The following is a 15606-nucleotide window of genomic DNA, read 5'->3' as shown; positions in this document are numbered from 1 at the left end:
GGCAAGGCCGCCGGGAAGTGACTCCTCGCTCTCGGGTTTCCGTGAATTTTCCCCTCGGCGCCCCTGGGCGCGTGGTCCCTCGGGAGGCGGCCGCGTGCGCACGGCCATGCACTAGGCAGGGTTCCCCTATGCGCGCGGACCGCTGCCTCGGGCCGCCGCCGCCGCCGCCGCCTGCCGTCCGCCGCGCCCGAGCCGCCGCCCGTCCCAGGCCGGGGCGTCGAGGAGCCGGCGGCGAGGCCATGTGGGGCTAGCCCGCGCCACGCCGGGCCTGCAGCGCGACCGGCAACATGGAGGCGGCCGTCGGCGCCCCCGACGGCGGCGACCAGGGCGGCGCGGGGCCCCGCGAGGACGCGACGCCCATGGACGCCTATCTGCGGAAACTGGGCTTGTATCGGAAACTGGTCGCCAAGGACGGGTCGTGCCTGTTCCGGGCCGTGGCGGAGCAGGTAATGGGGCGGGGGACGGGGGGAGGCGGCGGGGCCGGGTGGGAAGCGGCGGCCGGCCGGGCCGCCCACGTCCCGGGCTGCGCGTGGCCCCGCTGTCGTCACAGCGGCCCATTGTCACGCCGGAACGGGACGCTACCCAGGGTCTGGTAGCTCTAAATCGAAACTTAAAAACCTGTGCATGAACCGGGTGTCGGCCCTCCTGGTGAAGAGGTGACGAGTGGAGGACAGCCCGCGAGGCCTGCCGAGAAGCCTGCTTGATGGCTGGGGACTTGGCGAAATGCTGTTTCCTCCTCCTGTTCCGCATTCATCCTCTCTTGGTTTTTTAAGCACAGCGTTCACACCAGTAAACCAAATGTTTACTAGAGGAGGTGGTGCACCGGGCTTGACTCGTGGAACATGATTTTTTCCTCTTACCGGACTTTGGAATGTGGGGTAGCCGTCCCGCCGATGTCCACCTGAATCAGGAGGGGGAAAATGTGCAGTTTGGGAAAGCCAGCCTTTTGAAAATATAGTGTGTTTTAAAATAATTGTCTTTGAGTTGATTTCACACTTTTTTTCTTTTAAATGCTCTGCAAGGCTTTGTAGGTATACTGTAAATATTTGACTTAAAAAAGTGTTTTGTTGTTGCTAGTAGGAAGGATATACCTGGGGTTCTTTAGGCCCTGGACAAAATCACTTTTAACAAAGTTTTTGGGAGGGTATTTCTGATTTTTTTTTTTTTTTTGGTAAGAGAGCTTATTATGTATTATATAACACTGTGTAGTTGGTAGGTATGCAGCCACCAAAACCGATCCTATATTGAAAAATAGCTGTTGAAATAGTTGGACAGAAGTTTCACATTACTGCCTTGGTGTGTTTCCTACCGTTCGCAGGTTGCTTTCCTTTGGCCTAAGATCCGCCCCTCCTTCCTCGCCTCCTTGGAGTTTTTCTGTTTGTCTTTCTGTCACCTTTTTTGAATGCTAAGTAGCTTGCAAAATTCCTATTTGTGAGTGAATGTTTAACTAACATCTATAGATTATTCTATTCGCATTGTTTTCAGCACAAAAAGGCCAGCTATTTGTTTTTTAAAGGCCCTCGTTTTCACATCCAGAGCATAAGATGCTTTTCTTTTTCTTTTTTTTAAAGAAAAAACAAGAAATTGATTTAACTGGTCCACACCTTTGCATTTTATTGCAGGCATTGTCATTCAGACATTCTTCGCAATGCTCCTCAGATCTAACTGTGTCTTTCAGTTCATTAGTTTTCTCTTTTTAGAAATTTAGGTTGTTCTAACGTTGCTGTGGGGTATGTCCACACATACACAGAGCACTTGTCTTTACTATTAGTAATAGTCCCATTATGGAGTTTTCCACATCTCTGTTTTCCACATCCCTGGACCTCTCGGCACCTCCAGAAGCAGAGGGAAGAGGTAGAAGTGAGTTCAGCCTCTATTTACACATAGTTAGCTCTAGGAAGAGTCTGGTAGGGAAGCAGGTGGAAACCAAGAGAAATAAGGCAACTATGGTGCATATTTGGAGTTGGATCATCCACATCCTAGTTTGTGCTGAAGCAGAAAGGTGTGTCTGGTTTCAGTACTACATGCCATAGATAATTGGCAAATTTGATTATACAGAATCTCTCTATTTTTAAGTAGAAAGGAACACAAGCTGGCTGATTACACTAAACTCATCGCTAACATCAGCTAACACATTTTATTGTATATTATTGTGATGGGATTTAAGTCAGGCATAAGGGACTGTCCCTTCCAAATACGTGACTCGACTTAGGGTATACTGAGCTTTTAGAAAGCTTAATACCATGAATTTTGGGGGAAGCTCAGTTCTTCAGGAGACATGGACTAAAGATGTAGCCTTCATGGCCAAAGGCAGTGTGTGTGTTGGGGGAGGGGGCAAGGGGAGGGGAGTAACAGCAGCCTCAGGCTGCCCTTTAAAAATACGTACAGAGGATTGACTTTTTTGGTGTACGATTTCTCCAATTATATCTAAGTAATTTATCACTTCTAACAAGGAGTCAGGGTAAGTAATCTAAATGGCAGTCTTTGAGGGGAGAGTCTTGAATTAGGAGAAGTGTCTCCCTCCAAATTACCCGATTTAGATAGGCCCTTCCCTTTTTACACTTCTGGACTTGGGCCTGCAGGAGGCCTGACCTGAATCAGCTCTGTGGCCATGGAGCTAAAAATAGGGCGCTCTGAGAGGACTTGCTAAAGCAGTGTCTCAGCCTTTCTCAGTGTTTATCACTGTCTGTCCTAAGACTGGAGAGCCTCCTATTTCTAGCTTATCTTCACGTATACAGTAATTTGCAAAGATATTTGTCATGCCATTTGAATTCTTCCTGAATGTCCCTGAACCTGCACAACATTATGCTTTTTAAACAGTTGTCATTTAACTTTGCTTCTCTTAACAGTGCTTGGCTTACAGTAAAGCCCCGGCACCCCACGCTTGATGCAGATTGCTGAGAGTTTTGCTTCTGAGTAACAGGTTCAGATTTCATGTGCTAATAAAATCTTTGTTAAAAGAGGAGAGAAAGCAAGAGATATGCCTGCCATTGTTTTTGATGGAAAATAAGCTTTACTCACTTATGTCTGCCACCTGTTGCTAGGTAAATGGCTTTAAGACTAGCTTCTCTTTACTAATGGCAGGAAGGCCCTATCAGATGACACTGTGGTTTACTCAGACTAATACCTTGATTCACAGTCGTGTCTAACAAAGCTTCTGTGAAAGGAGTGTTGCTGAATGTCGTTTGTTGAATTGGCAAAAAAAAAAAAATGTATGATGGCTATTTTTACATATGTAGTCCTTCCAGTGCTGGAAGCTTAGAATAGGTAAGGATGCTTTTTAGTAGTTCCTAAGACGCAATGTTTATGTTCTTTAAGCTGAATTCCAGCTGGTGTACTGGAAAGTGACTCATTGCTAACCTCAGCTAGTGCATCTTCAGTGTATCTCAACGTAAAGGGACGTACTAGCCGTCCAGACAGTTCTGCCTCTGGTTTTGTGGGTATAAATGAGCTTTGGCTGCTATCCACAAAGCCCTGTAAAATGTGCAGCTAGCTGGAGCTTCCCTTGTCTTGAATTCTCTGCTCATCCTGAACATAAGGGAGAATCACTGAATTGGAGCTGCAGCTCTTAAAGCTTCTTTGTAGTAGATTCTCAAGAGGCCTTGATAGTAGTTTGAGATAATGGTTATTTTAAGTGTCAGTGTTTTTTTTTTTTTTTTTTTTTGCCCGTACCTTAACCTTGTAGGGTACCAGGAGCACCTTCGTTTGAGACACTTAGTAATAGGAAAAAATTTTGAGTATGGTAGTTAAACGTATGGTAGTATTGGAGACTAGCCAAGAGGTTCCTAACCATTTGATGATATTAGTTGGTTTTAAACCAAAGCCTTAGAATTTTAGTAAGACAAAATACTAGTAGGTTATCCTTTCGTTGAACTGGTTGTTTAACAGAAGAATACAGAGGCTACATAGTGAGAGGATTTGGATCATCTTTGTAGTGTGGCTTACTTCTTTCAGGTGGTGCTGTAAGATTTGGGGCTTAAGAGCAAATTTCAAGGCTGCTGGACGACAGCACACAGGGGCACATTTGCATCCTGTGTGCTACTCGCTGCGTGTTCTTCCAAGAATCATGTAAGCCTGACAGCTAAGGATTTAGGAATGAGTGCCTTAGTTTCTCTGAAACCACAATGGACTTGAATTTATATATGAGGCAACTCATTCAAGACTACTGGGAAAAAGAAATTTATCTCTTATGGACTTAAAGCTTCTTAAAACGGGGATTTTTGTTGAAGTTGCCTATTTGTTCTCCTTACCAACAAGCATAGGATGAAGCTAAGCCCCGAGTAGCAGGAATTCTGTTAGCCCTGCTTCGTGAAGAGCAGTTATAGTAGAGAGCTGGCCGAGAGAGGAGTGTCTTAAGTTTACAAAGATTTCCTCAAAGGAGTGATTTCAGTGACCTAAAGGGAAGTGGTATTGAGCTCTTGGTAGGATGACACCTGGCTTATGAAGTGCTCCTGTTGTATGCGTATGTGTTTGGGGAAGAGGTGGGAATGAGTCACGAGCTAGAACTCAGAGTAGGGGAGGTGGAGGCTGGTGCCTGTTGGTCCTGAGGTCGCGCTGGGTGAGAGGAGGCCTGCCGGCAGGACTTGAATCTCAGGTGCTCAGTGGTGTGTGCCTCTTCCTCTGCAGGTGCTGCACTCTCAGTCTCGCCACGTTGAAGTCCGGATGGCCTGTATCCATTATCTCCGAGAGAACCGAGAGAAATTTGAAGAGGTAATTTGTAATTTTAGACATGTAATGGTGTCTTGCCTTAAATTTACGTTTCACTTTTTAGAAGTGGTCTAGTGGGAATTTCACAGGTTGGATCTTAATGTAGCTGATGAAGACAACCTTTATAAAAAAGAACTGCTTTACTGAATTCAAATCCAGTTATTTTCAGTTGTGATTTTTTTAAAGGCCATTTTATGGTGTTTGTTTATTCAGACATTTAGAAAGCTTCTGTAACAGATCAGACCCTGAGCAGTGGAGGATGGAAGGATGACTCGGGGAGGATCTGTATGTATTTAGAGTGAGCTTTGTCTGACATGATCAGGGAATTGGGTGTGTGGTTAACAGCATTCTGTGATTGGTGACCGCCTATGAATTTTAAAAATTGCAGACTTGGAATATAAAACATGCTGAGCATAGCTAATGCTGAGCCTTTGATTTTTATCAGATTAATAGATTTTTAATTTTCAGGGTTCATCATTGGGAATCGCATATCAGAACACTGTAATTTTAACGATTAGTAGTTAATAGAATGTAGCAGTTAATTAGTAGTTAACGGAATAGCAACTTGCTGTAATTTCCTCAGTAGTACGTAGTAGGCTATGAAATAAGATGCCACAGTGACCTATTTTCATTTTACATCGAAAACCTTATAAGATTTACTAATTATTGGTTTTATGACCTACATCATCTGACAACTTTCAGTGGAATTTTCCCCTGTTGACTGCCAAAGGAACATAGATGCTTTGCATGTAACTCAATTCTAAGACTTAGTAGGTAAACAGTTCTTAGTTTAGATGCGCGCTTGGGTTTGAGTTCCTATATTTAAGCGAAATATTACTACTGGTGACATTTTTCTGGGTGCCGTGTTATCAGATGCACAGTAATACATTCCAGGAAGGAGAGTTACCTGCTTGATCAGATTTGAAAACTTTTCTTCTTAAAAAAAAAAAAACAACAAAAAACTGGTAATGTGAAGGCTAGATGAGAGAGTGTTATGGTATGATGGTGAAGACAGCAGGGAAGTAGAGTGGTTTTTAAGTATTTGAAGAAATTACAAGTGAATGAGTTATTTTTGGCCAAAAGGTTAAACTCTGTTGGCAATAATGGAAATTGCTGATACTGGTTGAGCACTGATTGTGTGCCCGCAGGCGTTGTGTGAAGTTCTTTGTGTGTGTTATTTGGCCTTTACAATCTTGGGAGGTATGATTGGAGGCTGAAAGTTCCGAAGGGGAAGGTTTCACTTTTCCATACAATGAATTCCTCTGACAGTTTCTGTTGGCCGGTATTGGGAAAGGCCTCCTAGGAAGAGGAGGTGCGCCTGGTTACTTACTGACAGTGCTTAGTCAGGGCTTAAGGTAGGTACTTTCTGATTAGAAAGGACAGTCTCAGATTGGATACGGGCTTGTGTCTCTTCCAGCTTTAAATGGGTTCTGTGGGTTTTTGTTTCTTTAAGTCTACAAACAATCACTAGATATAGAACAGTCTCTGATTGGTGGGATATTTAAAATGTGTGACTACTTTTTTATAAATATGTGTTGAAACTTAGGATACTTTTTGGAAATTTGACAGTATATGATATATAGAAGAATTATATCTCAGTCTTAAAAAAAAAAATCCATGGGCATTTAAAAGATTTTTATAGACCAGCGAGTGTACTGTAATGTTTTTAAGTGTATCACTTTGCTAAATTAACTGGGACTGTAATTTAAATAAAGTTGAATTTGGTGCTTCAGACAAATGTCTTTCTCAATTAAATTAGTGCAACTGCTAGGAGAAAAGCAAAAAACATTATTACATAGTTTGAAGAAACTCACTTTTATCTTTACGTTAAAGTAACAGTGAAGCACACTATTGGAAAACTCTCATTGATTCTTCAGAGTATCTTTAGTGTTATTACTTCTCAACCTTGTTTTTAGGGTAACTGACCTGAGAGACTGTGAATATTTATATCTATTAGTAAACTAATATTCCTGTCTTTGTTTAATTCTCTCCTATGCATTGGCCGTGACCATAGTTAAGTACTGCTTTTATCATGTAATTTGTTTATGGTGTCACCTGAAGTGACCTTGAATTGCCTTCTCCCTCAATCAAAGTCCTGGGCTCCAGGCCCTCCGTAAACAGGTGCCCAGTTGAGTCCCTCCCTCATTGTGCTCTCCCCACCTGCTTGCCCTGTTCCTGCTCGCCGGGCGGCTCCTGTGCTCCCAGCACAGTGCTCTCCCTGCCCCTCCTGCTGTGCTGTCCCTGTGTGCCTCCACATCCTGTCCAGGAAATGCTTTCTGACGGTGTTTCCTTCTTTAAATTCTTTTGTATGTTTTATGATGATTTGTATATATTTGCATAATTAGATTTTGTGTATGTATAATTAACTATTACTGGTGTATCCAAGGTTTGTGTAAAAAAACTCAGTAATTCACAGTGAAGAGGTTGACTGTTGCTTTTATGTATTCTTAATAGACTTTTTCTTTTTTTGCAGTTTATAGAAGGGTCATTTGAAGAGTATTTAAAACGTTTGGAAAATCCACAGGTATGCAGTCATCTTCTAGTGTATTTATTTTTTATATATTTAAATAATATATTCAAAGTTCATTATAACATGCACTTAATATTACAGGGTATGGAGGGGATTCCTTATAAACATTTTCTGTTAGGTGCACATTTTATCCGGCATTTAATTAGAAGACAGAGCTGTGTACTGTGCACTGAATGTTGCCTCCCAAAGGAGAGAGTCGTGCTGTCTTTACCTGTCATGACAGCGTGTGATTGTAGCATAAAAGACCAAAAATAACACTGCCGGTGGTTTCAGGGTGCTGTGTGGGTGTGTGTACGGGGCGCGATACTTGATGCTTCCTTAGGCAGCTAAGAAGACAGGTTCCTCATGGAGGCTGCGTGCCCTGTGGTCAGCGTGAGGAGGAGGAAGGGACAGCACTTCGCCCCAGTCCCGCTGCCAGCGCACTCAGTCATTTTCAAGTGGGAAGAATTTTTTTTTCCTGTTTACAAAACTATTCTTACTGTAAAAATCCAGATGTAATGAAATGCCCTGCAGAATGCCAGGTAGACTGTTCCATCATCCCCAGAGGTCATCACTGTTCAGTTTAAGAGGACGCTAGCAAAGGAAGAAGCTGAGGGGAGGAGTCAGGGAAGAGGGAATAATAACATAGGAATAGGGCGTTTAGTCAACGTTTGGTGTCTCCGTTTGACTCTCTAACTCCTGTTTGGGTGCTTGTTGTGGGCCAGATTGCCAGGCACGCGGGATGCAGAGGTGCCTGGGATTTGGATGTTGTTCGCAGGAGTTCCCTTACAGTAGAGAAGAATACCTACTACAGGGGAGAAAGTGCCTGTGTACCGGAAGTGTGGACGTGGTGCTGTAGGCATTTCAGTTTTACTTCCCGCTCGGTAGGCAAAGCAGGAGTTGGAGAGTGAGTGGGCATTCGAATTCTGAATAGATTCTGGGTAGGAAATGCCCATGGTGGAGGGCGTTGCCAGGTAGTGAACACTGTGAACAGGGCAGACTCAGAAAGCACTTGGAGCTGTGAGCAGCCTGCAGCCCAGGCAGGTGGGAGGTGGGGAGGAGTGTGAGGGCCGGCTGTGGCCAGCCATGGGGGCGCTCCAGGCCCGGGAGCTGCAGGCCCGGCTCAGCAGCTTGGAGCTTGTGCTTCAGGCCAGCATCTCTCAGAGCGACCTCCAGGCCGTGTGCATCAGGGGAAATGCAGGTCCCTGGCCCCTGTTCCAGACCCAAAGTCTCCGTGCCTGGGGCCTGGGAATCTGGCATTGGGAAGTCTTCAAGTTTTTGGAGACAGGAAGGAAGTAAGTATGTTTTCTTCACTGCTGTGAATGGGGAAGAGTGCCCGGCATCTTTGTTGACTGACTGAATAGATGGATGCAACACTTGTGTAAAGATAGTTTGGATGTAGATGAGACCAGAGGCAGAAAGACCGATTTCAATGGCATTAAAAAAAATTGTGTAATACATGGGAAAGTGGGCACACTATATTAAGTGTAAAAAAAGGAACAAGTATAGTATTACTCCAGTTTTGGAGACAAATACTCTCTGAAGGCCTTTTCTCTAAATCCACTCCTGACAACATTTTAAAAAATTTAAAACTGAGTTTTGCCCTCAAAAAATGATCATAAATTCATTTTCCTGAAGTTTTTGCTTTTTTCTCTTCATTTATAAGCCTCTTTGATGGCAAGGATTATATATTTTACTGCTTTTGGACTTCCCATCATTGCCTGTCCATTTGGAGTGCCTCATCGATGATCCGTTGGTGCGAGCTGAATGAATGTTAAATCCGTGTCGCATTGTCTGTTACAGGATAAACGCCAGCATGTTGCCTCTTGGTAGTAGTATAACTGGTGATTTTTATTTCCTTTATAGAAGATGAAGGAAATGACAAAGGCTATTTATTAATTTTTAATCAGAAAAAAACCCCGGGATATTATTGTATAGTGATCTCTGCACAGCAGTTGAAGCTGTTGGCCTGTGAGGGTCTGAGAAAGGATAGAAGAGACATCGTGGGAGTGGAGAGGGGAGGGGTCAGAAGGAGGAAACGAGGTGCTGTGGCCTGAGCTGAGATTGACTTGGGGGTCTGCAGGAGAGGAGGCAGGGAAAGTTGCTTCCGTTTTTGAGCACATGGGACAGGTGTCTCCTTCCCAGTGTGCTGGCTAGCTGGATTTTCTTATTCTTTGGACACTCTCCTTCCCAGTGTGATCACAACCCTTCTCCAGATGTTTTAGGAACCTTCTGAAAAGTCGTTTGTTCCTTGTTATTAGCAACAGATGTTTTTGTCTTCATTTGTTTCTTTCTACCTGATATATGGAATGTATGAAATGAAAAGGGAAATACAGTTGATAAACTCCATTGCTTCATCCAGTTCAGAGAAAGCCCCTTACCCTTTTACTTAAAAATACCAGTGGAGCATTTTGAAAAATGCCTCAAACTTTTTGCAAGAATATATTTTTGTCAGCTTTATGGAGGTAGAATTGATATACAATAAAATTTTAAGTTTATAATTTGATGAAATTTGACAGATGGATACAATTGTGTAACCAGCACCGCAAACATCATATAGGACATTTCTATCACTCAAAGAGTTTCTTACGCCCTTTTGCGCTTCACCCCACACCCCTGGCTCTCCTGCACATCCACTAATGTGCTATTTTTTTGCCTTTTCTAGACTCCCAAATGGAATGATGATATGATCTGCTTCTTTCACTTAACATAATGGAAACACTTTGAGATTCGTCCATGTTGTTGTGTGATTTTGTTGTTTGTTCCTTTTTATTACTGAGTAGTGATTTGTTGTATGGATGGACTACATTTTGTTTATCCATTTACCAGCTGATGGATATTTAAATTCTTTCCATTTTGGGGCTAGTTATGACTAAAGCTGCTGAGAACGTTTGCTTGCAAGTCTTTGTGCGGACTTAGGTTTTCTTTTTGCTTGAATTAATACCTAGAGGTGGCATTGCTGGGTCATAAGGTAAATGTATGTTAACTTAATGAGAAATTGCCAATCTGTTTTCCAAAGTGGCTGTGCCATTTTGCATTCTCATCGGCAACGTAAGAGGATTCCAATTGCTCAACTTCTTCATCAACACTCAGGATTGTCAGCCTTTTAAGTTGTAGCTGTGTTAGTGATTGTGTAGTGGGATATCATTGTGATTTTTAACTTATTTCTCTAGTAATGTTCAGCATCTTGTTATATGCTTATTTGCCATCCGTATATCTTTGTTGGTGAAATGTGTATTCAGAGATTTTGTCCTTTTTTTTGTTACGTTTGTTTTATTGAATTACAAGTTTACTTTGTATTATATATATGTTTTCCAGTATTTTGTTCCAATTTGTATCTTTTTATATTCTTAATAGTGTCTTTTGAGGACCACATTTTGCTTTTGATGAGTGTTTAAGAACATTTAAATTAGCATTTTTGATGTAGTATAGTTCTTTAGTTAAAACAGGTTTTGCAGAAATGCTGTTCTTTCACCCAAAATAAGGAAGTAGATCAAACATACACAGAGTGCTGAGTAATTACAGCCTTAAAGGTGGAAGGCAATGGTAGAACATAGTTTTTTTTTTAATAATTTAAAATTATAAATTTTTGACCCTGGTTAGAGAAGACAAGAAGATACTATAATGGCCCTTTTGCACTTAACCAGGCTACAACAGAGTTTATTCTGAAGATTTAAATACTTGTAGAAAGGTCCATTATTTGAGAGGTAATATTTTGTTGACACTTGTAGAATAATTTTCCATTTTTCAAGTGATGTAATGCATTCTGTAAAGTGGATGTAGCTTGTGTTCGCGAGCTAAGCAGACTGATTTCAGGGGAGGATTTCCTCTATACCAGAGGGTGTCACTTTTAGCAGCTTATGAGAAGCCGTGATTGTTAGGCAGAGGCCTATTTTAAGAAATCTATTTTAATATATGGCACCCATTTCATTTTGAAAACCAGAGCCAACTTTTAAGAACTATTAAAATGCAAAGTCTGTGGAGGAAAGATGATTGTTTTCTGAGAGATCACAGCATTATCTAAAACCTTTTCCTTGTCTCAAAGTTCTTTTCTTCCAGGGAGAAAGAGGCAGCATTCATTTATCATAGCTCGTTATGTTTAGCAACTCTTGGTAGTAAGTCTTTACTGATTTCATGGGTAGTATAGGAGTAGATCTCATGGTAAAAAATTTAACACAGAATGAGGAGTGAAAATCCTTCGTTTTCCCTCATCTTGTAGTCCCTGTCTCTCTGCTGTCAGTTCAGGACATGTCCTCGCAGGCCTCCTGTCACATGTATGCACACCTATCGGACGTGCCTTCCTGTTTGTTTTGCACAACAGGGTTATTTTACTATGACTGTCTTTTTCCCTTAGTAGTTGGGGTGATCCTTCCCAGTCAGTTCACATGAGTGTACCTTCTTTTTGATGATTGCGTGGTGTTTCTGTACATAATTTGGATGAACCATAAATTAATAACTTCTTGTCTATTGGTGGAATCTTGGGGCTTTCTTTAAAAAATTTTTTTTAAACTATTAAAAATAGCTACAGTGAACATTCTTGTTTATGTACACTTGTGAACATATGAAAAATTTCTTTAGGGTAGACTTAATAGAAGTTGAATTGCTGGATCAAAGAGTATATGGGGATTTAAAATTTTGATATATACTGGCTATTTTCTTCTAAAAAGTTGAAGGACTTAAAATGGCTCCTTTAGTACTAGAACTTCTACCGCACGGTACCGTGACTGCTGGGACGCTGCTTTCTTTGTGCTCAGTCATGCTGAAGATAAGAGACCTTCTGCCCTTTTCCATCCTTTCTGATTCCTGAGTTCTGCTCCTGCTCATCATCCCATTTTCTGGGCACGTACCATGTGCCAGGCTCTGTCCGGCTAGGTTGGAAGACAGAGCCCTTGCCTTCAGCAAGTTCTCAGCTTAAAAGTTCCACTCCGTCATCTTGCCACGCGAGCAGAAACTCTTACGGCGTCCCCGTAGTTGGGCTGCCTTTTAGTACATATTATTGTCTGTTTTACAGACATGCTTTTATAATATTCATAATACTAATAATATTAATGAGCTTTTCTAGTTCATTAGGTATATTGTATAAAGATATGTATTAAGGTTTTGTAAAAAGTAGGAGACTTATGTGCCAACTTCTTTTCTTCAATACAGGAATGGGTTGGACAAGTGGAAATAAGTGCCCTTTCTCTTATGTACAGGTAAACACTGTAATAACATAGGCAAACAAAAATGAAGTCAGTGGGAAATTAACAGATTCCATTATACTAAAACTGTTAAAGTAGCAAAGCAGTTTTTGTTGATTTTGAGAATCTTTTTTGATGATTTGTTTTTTTAATTGCATCAGTTTGACATTTAGACATGTCAGTGTTTAGGAATTTTAATTCTCAAAATATTTTTGGAATGGAATATTCCAAAAGTTTTCCAAGCCTATGAACTGTATCAGTTATCGGCCTCCCAGAGAAACGCTTCCCCACTTTCTCAGGGCTGGTAGCAGTGAGTGGCCACTAGGACAGAGGCAAAACACCGGAGTGCCAATTTCATTGCTTTTGCCCAGTAGAGGAGCAGGTGAATGCTTTATTTTTTTCTTTTCAAAATGTCTTTATAGATTTTATCTTAACAATTTCTGTGATTTTGAGGTCTACTTTTAGAGTTACAGCTGCAGTTACAGATATGCAAATTATATTTAAAGTATTTTTTTTTAAATGGATATGTTTATGCAGGTATGTTAGAACCTAGTTACTCCATCACAGTCTTTTGTTTACTGCTCTGTTTCCAGGGCCTAGAACATTGCTTGTTGTGCACTAGGCTCTTGAGTGAAAGAATGAAATCATGAAATCTCAATTCATGAAACACATTTCATCAGAAGTAATTTCTAAATGTTATTTTCAGGAAAGATTTTATAATTTATCGGGAACCAAATGTTTCTCCTTCACAAGTAACTGAAAATAATTTTCCTGAAAAGGTAAGAATTTTTCTAAGCGTTTCTTAAAGATTTAAGTAAAAGAACCACTCAGTTGCTACCTTGACTGCCTGAGCTATAATTTTTACTTGACTTTGAATTTTTTAAAGTTACTTTTTGAGTTTTTTTAAGTTCCTGATAATCATCATTGAGTTATATTATTTTGAATTTGATTTTCCCCACAAGTCACTGTTGAACTCATAACATTTTACTAGAGGAAAAAAATTGAGGTAGTAGTACATGATTAACTAGACTGTTACTGTCTTAGATCAGTATAAACATTAAATAGTAAGATTACTTGTGAAAATAGGTTCTGTCATTGTACCCAGAAATTAATAGATCGGTAGTTGCGATCTGTTTCCCATAATAAAGATAATCCGAGTCACAAAGCAGAAAGTCTAGAAAGGGACAAATAAAATGAAACCTGATTCACTGTTAGAGAACTTTATTTAAATGAGCTGTGCTGGAATCATCCCGACCAAGCTGAAGTGTCTTGTCACCATGCTAATGGTGGTGAGGGGAGGGGAACTGAGTGAAATATACCTTTATAAGGACTTGGGGGTTTCCAAGGTGCTTGGCTCTGGATCTGGCCTTTCCAGTATAATTCTTGGAATATGACATAATCTAAGCAAAATCAGTGTGCATTTCTCTTTGCATAAGTAGTTGACTGTTTAGAAGGTACTTAAAACTGTAAAGCAGAAAAAATTTACTTTTGATTCTGCCTCTTAGCGAGGTAAGCATTAATAAGGTTTTGGAATGATTTCTTACAGGCTTTTAACCTCTTGGTCTTTAAATAGTTGAAATCATGTTGTTATCATAAATTGTATGTGATTTGTGATCCCGTAAGCATTTCCCCAAGTCATTAAGAACTTTTTGATGTAATGGCTGTGTGACATTTCAGCGTATAGATGTACCACATGGGAGCTTCTGAAATACTCTCTTTCTACTTGGAAATTATTTACTAGTAATTCAGAGATACTGGAGATAGAAGTTCTACGTAAATGTCATACGTGAAGGGCTCAGAAGCGTTTTTTATTTTTCCCTTTCAGGTATTACTGTGTTTTTCAAATGGAAATCATTATGATATTGTCTATCCCATAAAGTATAAAGAGAGCTCTGCCATGTGTCAGTGTAAGTATTACCCTTGTTGTTTGTATAGGACATTTTATCCCTAAGCAATACATAGTCTTAACGCAGACAAGTCAGGGCAAATACACTGTTCTGTTGTATAAAAATATATTTCTGAGAACCTTAGGTTAACCAGAAATGTTAATACTGTAATAAAAACTTGTTTCAATAGGCAGAAAAGGAGCTGCTAGTTGCTTAGAGTTTGGCTTGTAAATGCAATATTATTTTTTTTCTGCAGTGATTAATTTTAGTAATAAGGATTTATATGTGTTTTTAAAGCTGTTAGCATATAATGTAAAAATCTAAATGAGGAAATCAAGCATTTGGTTATATTTGGCTCCAGACCAGGGTTTCTTAACCTTGGCACTGTTGACATTGGGGCCAGATAATTACTTGTTTTGGGGAGGGGGGTTCTGTGCATTGCAGGATGTTTAGTAGTATCAGCTGTGTGGGTGCCAGTAACTGTCTCCCCCATGTGACGGCCAGAAATGTCTCCAGATTTTGCCAAATATTTCCTGGGAGGGTAAAATCCCCCTTTCATCCTCAGTTGAGAATCACTGCTCTGGTAGGTCCTTCCTACCTTCTTACTTCAGCTCCTTTATCATCTGTTCCAATAAAGTGCACATCACTCGTGCAAAGCAGCGGTGCTGGGCGTGTGACAGCTTTTTCCTCTGTTCTCCAGCTAGGGTGACCAGCGAAGTTGTGTGTAATGCAGATTTTTAAACTGATTGATCTGTTTTGGGATAGGAAAGTCTAGCAGTCTGAATCTGGGGCTCTGTCCTCCTCTCTCAGTTATTCAAAATCTGGACACTTCAGCTTTGGAAGGGACAGCTCATGGTGCCTACCTCTCCTGCACGTCTCAGTGCCTGCGGCTTGGATGATATCAGGGTAGATGCAAGGTGGTCTGTGAGACGAGGGTGTCTTGGGGGACCATGGTGGGTGAATTCTTAGTATTCTTGTTTTCGTAAAGGTCATTGTAATTTAAACTAAATGAGAGTCCTAAACTCCAGGTGGAGTGTGTTTTTGAATATTTGGTAATACATATTTCTGTGTTTTCTGGAGGTTTTTTCCCCTTTTTTAAAGCAAAGAGGTTGGCTAAATATGCTTCAGTGGGGGGTGATAAGAGCACATTTTATAACAGTTTCTTTTTAGTCCTTTATGAAAAGTTCTCTTCTTTCTCACACTCTTCATGCCCTTAAGTTTTCCATCCAAGCCTCTTAAGGTTGGGCAGGTTGTGTGACGTCTGTAGTTCTTTTTTTTTTTTTTTTTTCTTCTTTTTTTTGGGTGGGGAGAGGTGATTAGGTCT

General features: G+C 41.0%; 1 protein-coding gene across 3 annotated transcripts in view; it reads left to right on the top strand.

Moving 5' to 3' along the window:
* Window positions 1–258: 258 nt before the first annotated feature.
* Window positions 259–15606, top strand: part of OTUD4 (OTU deubiquitinase 4) — a 39023-nt gene continuing 23675 nt past the window's right edge. For 2 of the 3 annotated variants that reach the window (XM_032464248.1, XM_032464241.1), the window contains exons 1-6: window positions 259–446; window positions 4627–4710; window positions 7181–7231; window positions 12365–12411; window positions 13103–13175; window positions 14222–14303. In XM_032464248.1, the coding sequence (XP_032320139.1) occupies window positions 288–446; window positions 4627–4710; window positions 7181–7231; window positions 12365–12411; window positions 13103–13175; window positions 14222–14303 (496 nt within the window). In that variant the 5' untranslated portion in view covers window positions 259–287. Of the gene's footprint in view, window positions 447–4626; window positions 4711–7180; window positions 7232–12364; window positions 12412–13102; window positions 13176–14221; window positions 14304–15606 lie in introns of those variants that run through there. The other variant, XM_032464256.1, reaches the window with a different exon arrangement.

The sequence above is a fragment of the Camelus ferus genome, chromosome 2 (genome assembly GCF_009834535.1).
Source record: "Camelus ferus isolate YT-003-E chromosome 2, BCGSAC_Cfer_1.0, whole genome shotgun sequence".
Classification (NCBI taxonomy): Eukaryota; Metazoa; Chordata; class Mammalia; order Artiodactyla; family Camelidae; genus Camelus; species Camelus ferus.
This window is presented reverse-complemented; position numbering and strand designations above follow the sequence as displayed.